The sequence below is a fragment of the Scyliorhinus torazame genome, chromosome 3 (assembly GCF_047496885.1).
Source record: "Scyliorhinus torazame isolate Kashiwa2021f chromosome 3, sScyTor2.1, whole genome shotgun sequence".
Classification (NCBI taxonomy): Eukaryota; Metazoa; Chordata; class Chondrichthyes; order Carcharhiniformes; family Scyliorhinidae; genus Scyliorhinus; species Scyliorhinus torazame.
In genome coordinates this window covers 73199195-73215667 of record NC_092709.1, presented here as the reverse complement: position 1 = coordinate 73215667, position 16473 = coordinate 73199195, and the positions used below count along the sequence as shown (strand labels likewise).

The 16473-nt window shown below is 47.5% G+C and overlaps 1 protein-coding gene across 2 annotated transcripts in view; it reads left to right on the top strand.

The window, feature by feature from the left end:
* Positions 1 to 1613: 1613 nt before the first annotated feature.
* gucy1b1 (guanylate cyclase 1 soluble subunit beta 1) overlaps positions 1614 to 16473 on the top strand; it is a 182260-nt gene continuing 167400 nt past the window's right edge. For both annotated transcript variants that reach the window (XM_072495799.1, XM_072495800.1), the window contains exons 1-2: positions 1614 to 1730; positions 2272 to 2345. In XM_072495799.1, coding sequence (XP_072351900.1) covers positions 1728 to 1730; positions 2272 to 2345 — 77 coding nt within the window. In that variant the 5' untranslated portion in view covers positions 1614 to 1727. The remainder of the gene's footprint in view (positions 1731 to 2271; positions 2346 to 16473) is intronic.

Sequence of the window (16473 nt, the reverse complement as noted above, 5' to 3'; positions counted from 1 at the left end):
ACCAATATCTGGAAATATTTTATTACACTATGTCATTACATCTCACCCAAGCATCAAAGAACACCGCAAAACCTATCTTTTGCATTAAAAATTATTATCTCTCATAACTCTTCTCCCAACTTCTGCTTGTTCCTTGCCTTCTCAGCTTTTTGAGGCTCGTCTGATGGAGCTTTTCAAAACAGCACAAGTTATTGACTTGAAGGAAGGGTGCAATGCGTTTAAGCATTCAAGCTTAAGGTTTTATTTAAACACGTCCTCAATTATTTGGGATGATAAATGAGAACATTAAAATACCCTGATCTGAAATGTTTGCAATTATAACTTAATTCATTATAAAAGGTTAATCCGTTTCTAAGTGGAAATCACTGAGAACAATTTAAAAAGCTCTCCGCATATAGTCCAGCAGAATTGTAATTATTATTTACAGATGTATTCCTTAATTTAGGCCTCCGGGACATTCCAGATATTTTCAGACTGTTTGGAACCAAAGCCATACATAAAGATGCCTTATTTTTTAAAAAACCTACAGCGTTGCCATGTGGGGCGAGGAGGGGACGAAAGACGTATGTAATGTATCTAACTATACTGTGAAACTCTGCTAATTACTAGTATATACTGTTGGCAGGTAGTATATACCATATTTGGATAATGGCATTACATAAATGTCCGTTGTATTAATAAAATACATCATCATTTCTGAAGCTTCGGCAATTTCGTTGTAATTTCCTGCAAGCCTTCTCCAAAACTCACTATCTGATTACCTTTAATTTGGTAATTTACAAGTTAAAGTGACAACGAGATTTCCCTGCATCGGGAGGTAACAAACGACCTTAACATTTGCTTTCATTTTTATAAGTTTACATATATCAAACGATGAAATAATGTGATTGAAAAGGCATGCAGTTTAATGCTGTCTTCGTAACCAGGGGGCGCATTTACAAATAAAAACATTAAACCTAATACGTTTTTACAGGTTGACAAGTTTAACGTGTCCGACCTATTCCTCCTGCCTTAACGGGTGTTGGGCTGATTTCATTGTAAACTCCACTGGATAATGTACTTGGTCACTGTGATAAGTCTGGAGTCCACTACGGAATATTTTAAGGTATATACACGCACATTTACATGCACATAACCTGAATGTTATTTAATTGACTGCATCACAGTCATATAATTAATGCAATTACTATTCATGCTGTGTATTTTCATATTTGCTGGGTAAATTCTATTGCATCTCTAATACTCTTCACATACATTGGTGCAGAGAACACTTTAACCACTACACACGTTGCTTTAATGACGATAACAGTGCATTTCTAGTTTTACTTTAAATCTGTTCCTATATGTTGCAGATTGTATAAAGTATGGCATATTTTACATTAACTATAATATATACGAACAGGGTTGTTATCGAAGTAACTCGTGTTCTTTAATGATACTCATTGTTGTATTTTGTCGTTGTTGTATCGCCCCTGGCTTTAATTTGCCGGATGCAAATTGTGAACGATCTCTGCGGTCTGCACCCTCCATCCAGCGAGTTCACATCAGAGGAATGCTCCCTGCGGTGTTGATTGGTTCCTGCTCCTTGGATCGCTGCTCGGGAAGCACCCAAACCTCCTTCTGATTGACGGCATTGCCTGACAATCAGAACTGGCCTGGCGGCCCCTAGAGTCAGCGACGGATCGTCTGTTCCAGTGAGGAGAAAAGGAACGGTTGCTAACATCAACATGGTAAGCGAATGTACGCTCGTCAACAATGAAAACGTGTGCATGCACATGAAATATTTATATGCATTTTTTTTATTGATTCGTGTTATCATTTTTATGACACTGGATTAAACACGGTGGGGGGGGGGGGGTTGTATTCAAACAAGCTGGACTGGAAGGGTCTTTATTATAGAATTTATTTTCATTGAATCAAATTCATTTATTTTCGGTCTTTCTCCCCCTGCGATAATAATGTCTATGCATTGGATGGGTAGCAGAGGGATGTTGTAATGTCAAGTTTGTTAAATTAAGTGACAGCCGTGCAAAAAAAAAATGGTGCTGATAATAAAACCCAGGACAGTTTGGGTCTGTGTTTGAAAGACACTGTTGGTTTATCGGCTGACCCTGCGGAAGGCGTTCGTTCCTTTCATGGCTTTCCCTTCATGGCTTCCCTAGTAACAGCAGAGTTGTTGCCACTTCACCGCTGCGCCGCGAATGCCTTGGAATTTTCGGTGCATTTCTTTTGTAAAAGTCACACATATTGCTATTCTTTATTTTTTGACAGTATGGTTTCGTAAATCACGCCCTGGAATTATTAATCCTACGCAATTATGGACCTCAGGTGTGGGAAGATATCAAGTAAGTGATGGCTCAGAAACAAAAATCAATCCGATTGTTCTACACCGAGTGACAGTACAGTTGTTGCCTGTGCTTTGCACATTCACATTGTGTTAATGCAAGATGTGGTGCAGTTGAACGTGTTTCAGAAATGTTTCGGTTCTGACCTCAGTCAAGGATCAGTTGAATGAACACAATTTGCTAGTCCATTTGCGCGGGTCTCGGTAACAACAGAAACTCAAAAGTAAACCCAGACATCAATTTGAGCTGGATTGAGCTGCATAGAGGGCAAATCTTATAGTATAAGGGTATCTGAAATATCAAGGATTAATGTGGGACTGGGAAACAATGCCACCCACAGTGTGATGTAAAGGGACACATACATGACTTGAGGTTAGGGTCCATCGTGAACTTGGCAGAGACTTGTTTTAAATCAAGCATGGAGTTAGCTCATAGCCTCGGCTATACCCCATATATATGGACAAAAGCACATTACTGCGGATGCTGGAATCTGAAACGAAAGAGAAAATGCTGGAAAATCTCAGTAAGTCTGGCAGCATCTGTAGGGGGAGAAAAGAGCTGACGTTTCGAGTCCGGTGACTCTTTGTCAAAGCTAACAGACAGAGAAAGTGGGAAATATTTATCCTGTGGAGTGAGAATGAAAGATGAGTCACAGCCACAGAAACCCAGGGAAACCGGGTGCTAATGGCCACAGAAACCAAGGGGAAAGAGTGCGAGTGGCAGTCCCCAGAGAGAACAAAAGATGGAAAAGGACAAACAGCAGGGAAATTAACATCAGAGGATGAACTGTAGATGTGGGGGAGGGGAAGGGGGAAGCAAAGAAGGAAAGGTGGATAAGATTGGAGTACAAAGTCTTACAACACCAGGTTAAAGTCCAACAGGTTTGTTTCGATGTCACTAGCTTTCGTCGCGCTGCTCCTTCCTCAGGTGAATGAAGAGGTATGTTCCAGAAACACATATATAGACAAATTCAAAGATGCCAAACAATGCTTGGAATGCGAGCATTAGCAGGTGATTAAATCTTTACAGATCCAGAGATGGGGTAACCCCAGGTTAAAGAGGTGTGAATTGTACCAAGCCAGGACAGTTGGTAGGATTTCGCAGGCCAGATGGTGGGGGATGAATGTAATGCGACATGAATCCCAGGTCCCGGTTGAGGCCGCACTCATGTGTGCGGAACTTGGCTATAAGTTTCTGCTCGGCGATTCTGCGTTGTCGCGGGTCCTGAAGGCCGCCTTGGAGAACGCTTACCCGGAGATCAGAGGCTGAATGCCCTTGACTGCTGAAGTGTTCCCCGACTGGAAGGGAACATTCCTGCCTGGTGATTGTTGCGCGATGTCCGTTCATTCGTTGTCGCAGCGTCTGCATGGTCTCGCCAATGTACCACGCTTCGGGACATCCTTTCCTGCAGCGTATGAGGTAGACAACGTTGGCCGAGTCGCACGAGTATGTACCGCGTACCTGGTGGGTGGTGTTCTCACGTGTAATAGTGATATCCATGTCGATGATCTGGCACGTCTTGCAGAGATTGCCATGACAGGGTTGTGTGGTGTCGTGGTCACTGTTCTGAAGACTGGGTAGTTTGCTGCAAACAATGGTTCGTTTGAGGTTGCGCGGTTGTTTGAAGGCAAGTAGTGGGGGTGTGGGGATGACCTTGGCAAGATGTTCATCGTCATCAATGACGTGTTGAAGGCTGTGAAGAAGATGACGTAGTTTCTCCGCTCCGGGGAAGTACTGGACGACGAAGGGTATTCTGTCGGTTGTGTCCCATGTTTGTCTTCTGAGGAGGTCGGTCCGGTTTTTCGCTGTGGCGCGTTGGAACTGTCGATCGATGAGTCGAGTGCCATATCCCGTTCGTACGAGGGCATCTTTCAACGTCTGTAGATGTCTGTTACGCTCCTCCTCGTCTGAGCAGATCCTGTGTATACGGAGCGCTTGTCCATAGGGGATGGCTTCTTTAATGTGTTTAGGGTGGAAGCTGGAGAAGTGGAGCATCATGAGGTTATCCGTAGGTTTGCGGTAAAGCGAAGTGCTGAGGTGACCATCCTTGATGGAGACGAGTGTGTCCAAGAATGCAACTGATTTTGGAGAGTAGTCCATGGTGAGTCTGATGGTTGGATGGAACTTATTAATGTCATCGTGTAGTCGTTTCAGTGATTCTTCGCCGTGGGTCCAAAGGAAAAAAATGTCATCGATGTATCTGGTGTATAACATCGGTTGAAGGTCCTGTGCGGTGAGTAGGTCCTGTTCAAACTTGTGCATGAAGATGTTGGCGTATTGGGGTGCGAATTTGGTCCCCATGGCTGTTCCGTGCGTCTGGATGAAGAACTTGTTGTCGAAGGTGAAGACGTTGTGATCCAGAATGAAGCGGATGAGTTGCAGAATTGCGTCTGGAGATTGGCAGTTGTCGGTGTTGAGTACTGAGGCTGTTGCAGCAATGCCGTCGTCATGGGGGATGCTGGTGTAGAGTGCCGAGACGTCCATTGTGACGAGGAATGTTCCTGGTTCAACTGGTCCATGGGTGCTGAGTTTCTGTAGGAAGTCCGTCGTGTCGCGACAGAAGCTGGGTGTACCTTGTATGATGGGTTTCAAGATGCCCTCGATGTAGCCAGAGAGGTTCTCACACAGGGTCCCATTGCCTGAAACGATAGGGCGGCCTGGTGTGTTGGCCTTATGTATTTTCGGGAGGCAGTAGAGATCTCCAATGCGGGGAGTACGTGGGATGAGAGCACGTAGGGTGCTCTGAAGATCTGGATCCAAGGTCTTGATCAGTCTGTTAAGTTGGCGGATGTGTTCCTTGGTCGGATCTGCGGGTAACTGTCTGTAGTGTTCTTGGTTGTTCAGTTGTCGGTATACTTCTTTGCAGTAGTCCGTTCTGTTCAGTACGACAGTGGCCCCCCCTTTGTCTGCTGGTTTGATGACGATGCTGTGGTTGGTCTTGAGAGCGCGGATGGCATTGCGTTGTGCTTGGGTGAGGTTCGGGGCTGTCTTGTGAATGCGACTGATGAATCTGGCATTGACGCGACTCCTGACGGCTTGAGCATACATGTCGAGTCTAAGGCAGCGGCCTTCCGGAGGGGTCCAATTCGACTCTTTCCTCTTCGGTTGCCGCACCGCAGATCTCTCGGTCTGCTGTTCCGGTTCATTGGTAGTCTGCTTGGGTTCGCTGTTGGCCTCTTGGGGTCTGTGGAAGAATTCCCGGAGCCTCATTCGCCTGATGAATTCCTCCGTGTCTGCCGCGAGACTGATGGGGTCCATTTTGGTGGTGGTGCAGAAATTGAGCCCTCTGCTGAGGACTTCGATTTCATCTGGTTGAAGGGTGTAGTCTGACAAGTTGACAATAGATTTCCCTGTATTGTTTTCTACTGTGACACCGGGGGTGGCTTGGTTGCTGCCGGTGGTGATGCCAAGTTTCTCAAGCTTTCTGTTCTTGGTATGCATATAGGTGGCATAGTATTGTTGTCTCATCTGTTTGGCGGTGTTCCGCAGCTGGTCTGCTGCATCCTGAGCGCAAGTTGAGAATATGGCCTCTATCTTGGTTTCCAGGTTGTAGAGCTGGTGTACGAGGTGGTTGAGGAGTGTGAGAGAGGTGCGACGGCAGAGTCTCTCAGCGAAGTCTGTGTTGTAGGTCGACTTGAGTGGGTTTGTGATCTGTAGCCCTTTCAGGATCTTGTCTGCTTTCTTGCATCTTTGTAGAAACTTAATGTCAGTGTCTATATGCGCGATCTTCCTGGAGATCCTCTCCACTTTGAGCCGGCAGTTTGCAGTGTCGTTGGTAGCCATGATGTGGAGATGCCGGCGTTGGACTGGGGTGAGCACAGTAAGAAGTCTTACAACACCAGGTTAAAGTCCAACAGGTCTTGCATCTTTGTAGAAACTTAATGTCATTGTCTATATGCGCGATCTTCCTGGAGATCCTCTCCACTTTGAGCCGGCTGTTTGCTGTGTCGTTGGTAGCCATGATGTGGAGATGCCGGCGTTGGACTGGGGTGAGCACAGTACGAAGTCTTACAACACCAGGTTAAAGTCCAACACGGGTCTTTAACCTGGGGTTACCCCATCTCTGGATCTGTAAAGATTTAATCACCTGCTAATGCTCGCATTCCAAGCATTGTTTGGCATCTTTGAATTTGTCTATATATGTGTTTCTGGAACAGACCTCTTCATTCACCTGAGGAAGGAGCAGCGCTCCGAAAGCTAGTGACATCGAAACAACCCCATCAGTCTCGCGCAGGCACGGAGGAATTCATCAGGCGAATGAGGCTCCGGGAATTCTTCCACAGACCCCAAGAGGCCAACAGCGAACCCAAGCAGACTACCAATGAACCGGAACAGCAGACCGAGAGATCTGCGGTGCGGCAACCGAAGAGGAAAGAGTCGAATTGGACCCCTCCGGAAGGCCGCTGCCTTAGACTCGACATGTATGCTCAAGCCGTCAGGAGTCGCGTCAATGCCAGATTCATCAGTCGCATTCAAAAGACAGCCCCGAACGTCACCCAAGCACAACGCAATGCCATCCGCGCTCTCAAGACCAACCACAGCATCGTCTTCAAACCAGCAGACAAAGGGGGGGCCACTGTCGTACTGAACAGAACGGACTACTGCAAAGAAGTATACCGACAACTGAACAACCAAGAACACTACAGACAGTTACCCGCAGATCCGACCAAGGAACACATCCGCCAACTTAACAGACTGATCAAGACCTTGGATCCAGATCTTCAGAGCACCCTACGTGCTCTCATCCCACGTACTCCCCGCATTGGAGATCTCTACTGCCTCCCGAAAATACATAAGGCCAACACACCAGGCCGCCCTATCGTTTCAGGCAATGGGACCCTGTGTGAGAACCTCTCTGGCTACATCGAGGGCATCTTGAAACCCATCGTACAAGGTACACCCAGCTTCTGTCGCGACACGACGGACTTCCTACAGAAACTCAGCACCCATGGACCAGTTGAACCAGGAACATTCCTCGTCACAATGGACGTCTCGGCACTCTACACCAGCATCCCCCATGACGACGGCATTGCTGCAACAGCCTCAGTACTCAACACCGACAACTGCCAATCTCCAGACGCAATTCTGCAACTCATCCGCTTCATTCTGGATCACAACGTCTTCACCTTCGACAACAAGTTCTTCATCCAGACGCACGGAACAGCCATGGGGACCAAATTCGCACCCCAATACGCCAACATCTTCATGCACAAGTTTGAACAGGACCTACTCACCGCACAGGACCTTCAACCGATGTTATACACCAGATACATCGATGACATTTTTTTCCTTTGGACCCACGGCGAAGAATCACTGAAACGACTACACGATGACATTAATAAGTTCCATCCAACCATCAGACTCACCATGGACTACTCTCCAAAATCAGTTGCATTCTTGGACACACTCGTCTCCATCAAGGACGGTCACCTCAGCACTTCGCTTTACCGCAAACCTACGGATAACCTCATGATGCTCCACTTCTCCAGCTTCCACCCTAAACACATTAAAGAAGCCATCCCCTATGGACAAGCGCTCCGTATACACAGGATCTGCTCAGACGAGGAGGAGCGTAACAGACATCTACAGACGTTGAAAGATGCCCTCGTACGAACGGGATATGGCACTCGACTCATCGATCGACAGTTCCAACGCGCCACAGCGAAAAACCGGACCGACCTCCTCAGAAGACAAACATGGGACACAACCGACAGAATACCCTTCGTCGTCCAGTACTTCCCCGGAGCGGAGAAACTACGTCATCTTCTTCACAGCCTTCAACACGTCATTGATGACGATGAACATCTTGCCAAGGTCATCCCCACACCCCCACTACTTGCCTTCAAACAACCGCGCAACCTCAAACGAACCATTGTTTGCAGCAAACTACCCAGTCTTCAGAACAGTGACCACGACACCACACAACCCTGTCATGGCAATCTCTGCAAGACGTGCCAGATCATCGACATGGATACCACTATTACACGTGAGAACACCACCCACCAGGTACGCGGTACATACTCGTGCGACTCGGCCAACGTTGTCTACCTCATACGCTGCAGGAAAGGATGTCCCGAAGCGTGGTACATTGGCGAGACCATGCAGACGCTGCGACAACGAATGAACGGACATCGCGCAACAATCACCAGGCAGGAATGTTCCCTTCCAGTCGGGGAACACTTCAGCAGTTAAGGGCATTCAGCCTCTGATCTCCGGGTAAGCGTTCTCCAAGGCGGCCTTCAGGACCCGCGACAACGCAGAATCGCCGAGCAGAAACTTAAAGCCAAGTTCCGCACACATGAGTGCGGCCTCAACCGGGACCTGGGATTCATGTCGCATTACATTCATCCCCCACCATCTGGCCTGCAAAATCCTACCAACTGTCCTGGCTTGGTACAATTCACACCTCTTTAACCTGGGGTTACCCCATCTCTGGATCTGTAAAGATTTAATCACCTGCTAATGCTCGCATTCCAAGCATTGTTTGGCATCTTTGAATTTGTCTATATATGTGTTTCTGGAACAGACCTCTTCATTCACCTGAGGAAGGAGCAGCGCTCCGAAAGCTAGTGACATCGAAACAAACCTGTTGGACTTTAACCTGGTGTTGTAAGACTTCGTACTGTGCTCACCCCAGTCCAATGCCGGCATCTCCACATCATGGATAAGATTGGAGGGGGGGGGGGGAGAATTAAATATATATTAAGAAAGAAAGAAATGGTAAAAGACAGTTAAAATGAAATGAGATGAAAACAAATGGGTCGAGGTGGGGTAAAGCTGATCATCTGAAGTTGTTGAATTCGATGTTCAGGCCGGAATAGGCTGGAGCGTGCCTAACCGGAAGATGAGATGTTGTTCCTCCAGTTTGCGTTGAGCTTCACCAGAACATTGCAGCAGGTCACAACAGACATGTGGGCATGGGAGCAGGGTCTTTTGTTAAAATGGCAAGCAACAGGAAGGTCAGGGTCCAGAATGCACACAGATCGAAGATGCTCAGCAAAGCGATCACCCAGTCTGCGTTTGGTCTCTCCGATATAGAGGAAACCACATTGGGAGCAGCGAATACAGTAGACCAAATTGGAAGAGATGCAAGTTGCGTTGCGAATGCAATAGACCAAATTGGAAGAGATGCAAGTGAAACACTGCTTAACCTGGAATGAGTGTTTTGGGCCTGGGATGTTAAGCATTGAAGAGGTAAAGGGCGGGTGTTACACCTTCTGCGATTGCATGGGAAGGTGCCATGGGTGATGGGAGACGTACTGGGTATGGTGGAGGAGTGGACCAGATTGTCTCGGAGGGAACGGTCTCTGTGGAATGCTGACAGAGGGAGTGGAGGGAAGATCTGTTTGGTGGTGGCATCATGCTGGTGTTGGCAAAAATGGCGGAGGATTATGCTTTGCATACGGAGGCTGGTGGGATGAAATGTGAGAACGAGGGGGACTCTATCCTTGTTCTGGGAGGGAGTGGAGGGGGCAAGGGTAGTGGCGCAGGAGATGGACCGCACACTGTTGAGGGCCCTGTCCACAGCTGTAGGTGGAAAATCAAGGTTGAGGAAGAAGGAACAAATTTCCGAAGCACCATTTTGGAAAGTGGCACCATCGGAAAGTGCCACTTTCCAAAATGGTGCTTCGAAAATGTGTTCCTTCTTCCTCAACCGTGATTTCCCACCTACAGTTGTGGACAGGGTCCTCATGCGGTCCACTTCCTGCGCCACTATCCTCGCCCCCTCTACTTCCTCCCAGAACAAGAATAGAGCTCCCCTCGTTCTCCCATTACATCCCACCAGCCTCCGTATGCAAAGCATAATCCTCCGCCATTTTTGCCAACCCCAGCGTGATGCCACCATCAAACACATCTTCCCTTCACTCCCTCTGTCAGCATTCCGCAGAGACTGTTCCCTCCGAGACAATCTAGTCCACTCCTCCACCATAACCAGTACCTCTCCCATCACCCCTGGCACCTTCCCATGCAATCGCAGAAGGTGTAACACCTGCCCCATTACCTCTTCCATGCTTAACATCCCAGGCACAACACACTCATTCCAGGTTAAGCAGCGTTTCAGTTGCGTCTCTTCCAATTTGGTCTTGCATTCGCTGCTCCCAATGTGGTCTCTATATTGGAGAGACCAATCGCAGACTGGGTGATCGCTTTGCTGAGCATCTTCGGTCTGTGCGCATTCAGGACCCTGTCCTTCCTATTGCTTGTCATTTTAACAAAAGACCCTGCTCCCATGTTCACATGTCCATTCTTGGCCTGCTGCAATGTTCCAGTGAAGCACAACGCAAACTGGAGGAACAACATCTCATCTTCCGGTTAGGCAGGCTGCAGCCTTCCGGCCTGAACATCGAATTCAACAACTTCAGATGATCAGCTCTACCCCACCTCAATCCATTTGATTTCATCCCATTTCATTTTAACTGTCTTTTACCATTTCTATTTTCTTAATATATATTTAATTCCCCCCTACCAATCTTATCCATCTTTCATTAACCTTTTCCTTCTTTGCTTCCCCCTCCCCCCACAGCTACAGTTCATCCTCTGATGTTAGTTTCCCTACTGTTTGACCTTTTACATCTTTTGTTCTCTCTGGGGACTGCCATTAGCACTCTTTCCCCTTGGTTTCTGTGGCCATTAGCACCCGGTTTCCCTGGGTTTCTGTGGATGTGACTCATCTTTCATTCTCACTCCACAGTATAAATATTTCCCACTTTCTCTGTCTGTTAGCTTTGACAAAGAGTCATCGGACTCGAAACGTTAGTTCTTTTCTCTCCCTACAGATGCTGCCAGACTTACTGAGATTTTCCAGCATTTTCTCTATCACCCCATATATATGGTTATGTTATCAACAAACACAATGCTCAACCATACAAGACTCAGAACCTCTTCGTGAAACCTACTGAACACACAATCATACTCGTAGTTTCTCGAGAAAACTGATGAGGCACTGAAAAATGCATGAGATACATGTTTATTTATATTCAGTTCTACGTGACAATTTGGTGTACAGTTTATAATATTCTTGTTAAATAAATTAACATGAAGCTTTCATACATTTACATAATTGATTTTGCCACATTATTCCTGATTTACTGGTGTGAAGATGAGAATTGTAGAAATGTATGTTTTTATTCCTGCCAGGTTATGATCAGTTGGCCAAGAACAGTATTTTTTCCTTACTCATATGTGAACACATCACAGAATTTGCTGATGTTCTCAGAATCGTTGGAGTTTTTGTGGATGATATATACCAACTGCACTAGACCTAATTCTTCACAGGACTGATCACCTAATAATGAATCCAAGCCTTCGATACAATGCAGAATGGGACGGAATAAACTGTGTTCTTCACCACCACACTCGGGTCACAAGCACCAAAACATTTAATGCTTGAACCATTATAATCTCTCAGAGATATTTTGTGATTTTGTCTAATCGGCTGAATTTTTAGATTTTTATGCTGATTAAATTGGCCTTGGCACCAGTGTCTAACTTCAATTGGACCAGTGTACCATTCACTTCAAGTGGTAGCAGCCATTTGTCCTCATCAACTGCATTTATTTTAAATGAAGCATCAGTTTGCATTTTTTAAGTGCTGCAGAAGTTTTTGATGTCTCCAAAAATTAATTTTTCATTGTTTGTTTGTTGGAGTAATAACAAGAGATGTTTGATCACTGGAGACTGTGTCTTCCACTGTGCTGACTGATCTGGGGTTGAAGAGTAACAATTCTGAGCAAAGTGATTTTTTTCCCTTCGCATCTGGAACAAAACTTGGCAAACCCTGGGCACTGCCTTAATTTATGCATTTGACCACATATTTTACACAGATATACTTCATCCTGATCTTTAACCTGTTTGTTGGTGGGCGAGGAGCTGCAGGAACTTTCCTGCCTTTTTTCAGAAGTTTCCCGCCTTTTTGGAAAAAGGTTGGCAACCGGAGTGTTTTCCTCCAAGAAGACGCCACCATTACTGATAAACATTTTGGAATGCTGTGCTGCTAGCTCGTGAGTCTGACAAATATTAACTGTTTGTTCCAAAGACAGCTCCGATTCCCTCAGCAACCGTTCCCTCAGCTTATTTTCATTCACACCAAACACAATTTGGTCCTGAATCATGGAAGATTCCACTGCAAGAAAATTACAGGTTTTAGTTTTTAATTTTAAATCAGTGATGAAATGATCTATGGACTCTTCTGTCTTCTGTAACCATGATCTAAACACATAGCATTCATAAATTACATTCTTTTTGGGGGAGCAACATGCATTAAATCTTCAAATTACTTTGTTAAAATTTTTACCATCTTCATCGTTTGCAAATTTAAACATATTAAACACAGCAATTGCTTCTGGCCCTGTTGCTGTTAGGAGCATCACTACCTTATGGTAATCTGATTGATCTCCTAAATTTACTGCAGTAAGAAATAGAATAAATTGTTGTTTAAACACATGCCAGTTGCTGTCCACATTACCATGAAATCTGAGACTCATTGGTGGCTTCAACGACTCCATATGGTTCATTCTTGCAGTCTGCAAAATCGTCAAGTCTCTGTGGACCTCGTGGCAGACTGATAGTTTTTTCTCAGTATTTAATGTAATGTTCTTGTCGGATGGCCTGATTTATATTACAAGAACACTTGTAGTTAAAGCTACAAACAATTTATTAACATTAACTGTGGGTCAAATATATACAAAACAACAGATGAATAACAGTATGACATGTACAAACCACTATCTCTCTCCCAGCTCCCCAGTAAGTCTGAGGTCACCTGACTCTAACATTCATTTATATACTCCTAGTGGTCAGTCGGTGAATTACATCACAACCATGATATTATTACAGGGGCCACTCCAATTACTGCGTGAGCCGTGGCCCTGCAGCAAAACAAGAAATGAGCCAGCCTAGTGTCCAGCAATCCTGAAGATTGTTTCTTGAGGCCCCATTTAAATGTTTGTACAGCTCGCTCAGTGAGGCCATTAGAAGCCGGGTGGTATGGGGTGGTGCAAATATGCCGCACCCCATTCGCTTTCAGAAACCCGGCGAACTCCTCACTCGTAAGTGGAGTGCCATTATCTGTGGCAAGCACTTCAGGGATGCCATTAGTGCAAAATGATGTACGTAACTTCACAATGGTTGCCCGGTATGTGGTTGCTGCCGTCCTGTGCACCTCTAGCCACTTCGAATGGACTTCCATCAACAAGAAGGTCATAGTTCCTTGAATTGGACCGTCAAAGTTGGCATTAAACCGCGCTCACGGCCATCCTGGCCATTCCCAATGTTGTAAGAACTTCTGATGCTCTTGGCAAACAGAGCATCATTGGGCCATTTTCTCAATGGCCGCATATACGCCCAGCCACCATACATAATTTTGTGACAGCATTTTCATCTTGGACAGGTCTGGATATGCTTTGTGGAGATCCTTCAAGATCAACTCCTAACCTCTTTCTGCGATGAGGACGCGCCTACCCCACAGCGCAATACCATTCTCCATGCTGAACTCAGAGTTTGGATGAAAATGCCCGCAACTTGCCTGTAAGCAAGTTGATGCTGCCCTCCATACAACACCACGTGCTGAACTTTAGATAGGATCGGATCTGTCTGGATCCAGAATGCTGTGACAGGCAAGGAGTCGAATAAATTCAGTGATTGCGACTACCTTGACCGCCCTGGGGGTCGATGAGGGACCAGCCGGTAAAGGCAGACTTCTCAGTGCGTCGGCATTCACGATTTGAGTCCCCGGCCTATGTTCAAAGGAATACTCATAGGTGGCTAACAATGGGGCCCAGCGCTGGATCCGTGCAGAGGCAATGGGCGGGATCGCTTTATCTGCATTGAAAAGTGTGAGCAAAGGTTTATGGTCCATAATAATAGTGAAATGGTGGCCGTAAACATATTGGTGAAAACATTTGACCGCAAAGGCCACCACCAGACCTTCCTTCTCGATCTGTGCGTTCTTCTTCTGTTCTGCAGCCAATGTACAGGAGGCAAAGGCGATCAGACGTTCCCTTCCGTGAGGGACCACCTTGAACTGCTATAGTCCAAGTGATATAGGTATATCCTGTCAGGGGACTAAGACCTCACACTATATATTTTTGTAAAATATATATGTAGATATTGTGGTAAACCACTGCAGTATATAATATGTGTATTGTATAAACGGCTACTGTATTACATGTAATGTGGTAAACCACTGCCCGATGGCTCCGCCTCCCCTCAGGCCCTGTATAAAGGTGGCTGGTCTCCGCCTCTGACCCAGTTCGGGATCAGAGGCCAGGAGGCTTTCTATTTAGTTTATTAAAGCCTCAGTTACGTTCACTACTTGTTTTGTGTTTATTGATGGCATATCACTTTAATAAACTAAACGTCTAAGATGAATTCATCGCTCAAGCCTGAATGCCTGGGGATGGACCCACAGGCAGCCGACGCCACTGCAACATTCGAGCACTGGCTAAGCTGCTTCGAAGCGGACCTCGGATCCTCCACCGAAGCCTCCACCTACCTCCAAAGGCAGCAGATCCTCCACGCACGGGTGAGCCCGCAAGTTTTCCTTCTCATCAGGGACGCCCCCTCGTTTACGGAGGCGATATTGCTGCTGAAGGGACAATATGTAAAGTCTGTAAACGAGGTGTTTGCTAGGCACCTTCTTGCCACGAGGCGACAACGCCCTGGGGAATCACTAGCCGAGTTCCTGCGTGCCTTGCGGGTACTCGGCCGGAACTGTGCTTGCCAGGCGGTATCGGCTACCCAACACACGGAGCTGTTGATCAGGGACATCTATGTCGCAGGCAGGAAATCAAACTACACCCGCCAGCGATTGCTAGAAGGGGGTACACTCGGCCTCACAGAGACAGTGCAGCTCTCAAACTCGCTGGAGGTGGCCTTCCAGAACATGGAGGCCTACACCTCCGACCACGCGGCACCCTCGTGGACCTCGTGGGCGCTGCCATCATCCGACTCGAGTGCGGCGCAAGCCTGTGCCACGCAGCAGCCCGCCAACGCCAGAAGCCCGAAGTGCTACTTTTGCGGCCAGGGTAAGCATCCCAGACAACGCTGCCCTGCACGGAACGCGACTTGCAACGGGTGTGGGAGGAAGGGCCACTTTGCGAAAGCCTGCCAGGCCCAATCTCTCCCTAAAGCTTCCAGGCCCAGCAGCGCTGCCTGCTGCCTGTCGGGGCCGCCCCCAGCTGCCGCGCCACCCGCCATGTGTGACTCGTGGGCACCGCCATCTTCATTGCCATCTTCGATTTCGGCCGCCACGTACGACCCATGGGGGACGCCATCTTTGACGCCATCTCCGATGCCACCCGCCACGCGCGACCCATGGGGGCCGCCAACTCGGGACCACTCCTCAGCCTCCTGGGAGCCCTGCTCACCCGGTAGTACGCTGGCCGCTGCCACCTCCGACCGGCCTACCCATCACATTCCGAAGCTCGCCTCCATCACGCTCGACCAGTCCCGGCCTCATCACCTCACAAAATCTACGATGACCGTCCGGATCAACGGGCACGAGACGGCTTGCCTTTCCGACAGACAGCTTCATATACCCAGTTACGGTAAGGCGCTGCTCCCTCCCAATTTTACCCACGACCCAGAAAGTCTCCATGGCTTCCGGATCACATTCAGTGGAAATCCGGGGGTGCTGTGTCGCGACCCTTACCATACAAGGCGCTGCTCTTCCTGGGGCTCGACTTCCAGTGCCACCTCCAAAGCCTTACTTTAAAGTTCGGTGGAGCCCTCACCGTCTGTAGCCTCGCGACCCCTAAGGTCGCCCCACCCTCGCTCTTCGCTAACCTCACCCCGGACTGTAAGCCCGTCGCTACTAGGACCAGATGATAAAGTGCCCGGGACAGGGCCTTTATCAGGTCGGAGGTCCAGCGACTCCGACGAGCGGGGTTCATTGAGGCTAGTACCAGCCCCCGGAGAGTCCAAGTGATGGTCGTCAAGACTGGGGAGAAGCACCGGATGGTCATCGACTACAGTCAGACCATCAACTGGTACACACAGCTTGATGCGTACCCCCTCCCCCGCATATCTGACATGGTCAACCAGATTGCGCAGTATCGAGTCTTCTCCACAGTTAACTTGAAGTCCGCATACCACCAGCTCCCTATCCGCCCGGAGGACCGCCAATACA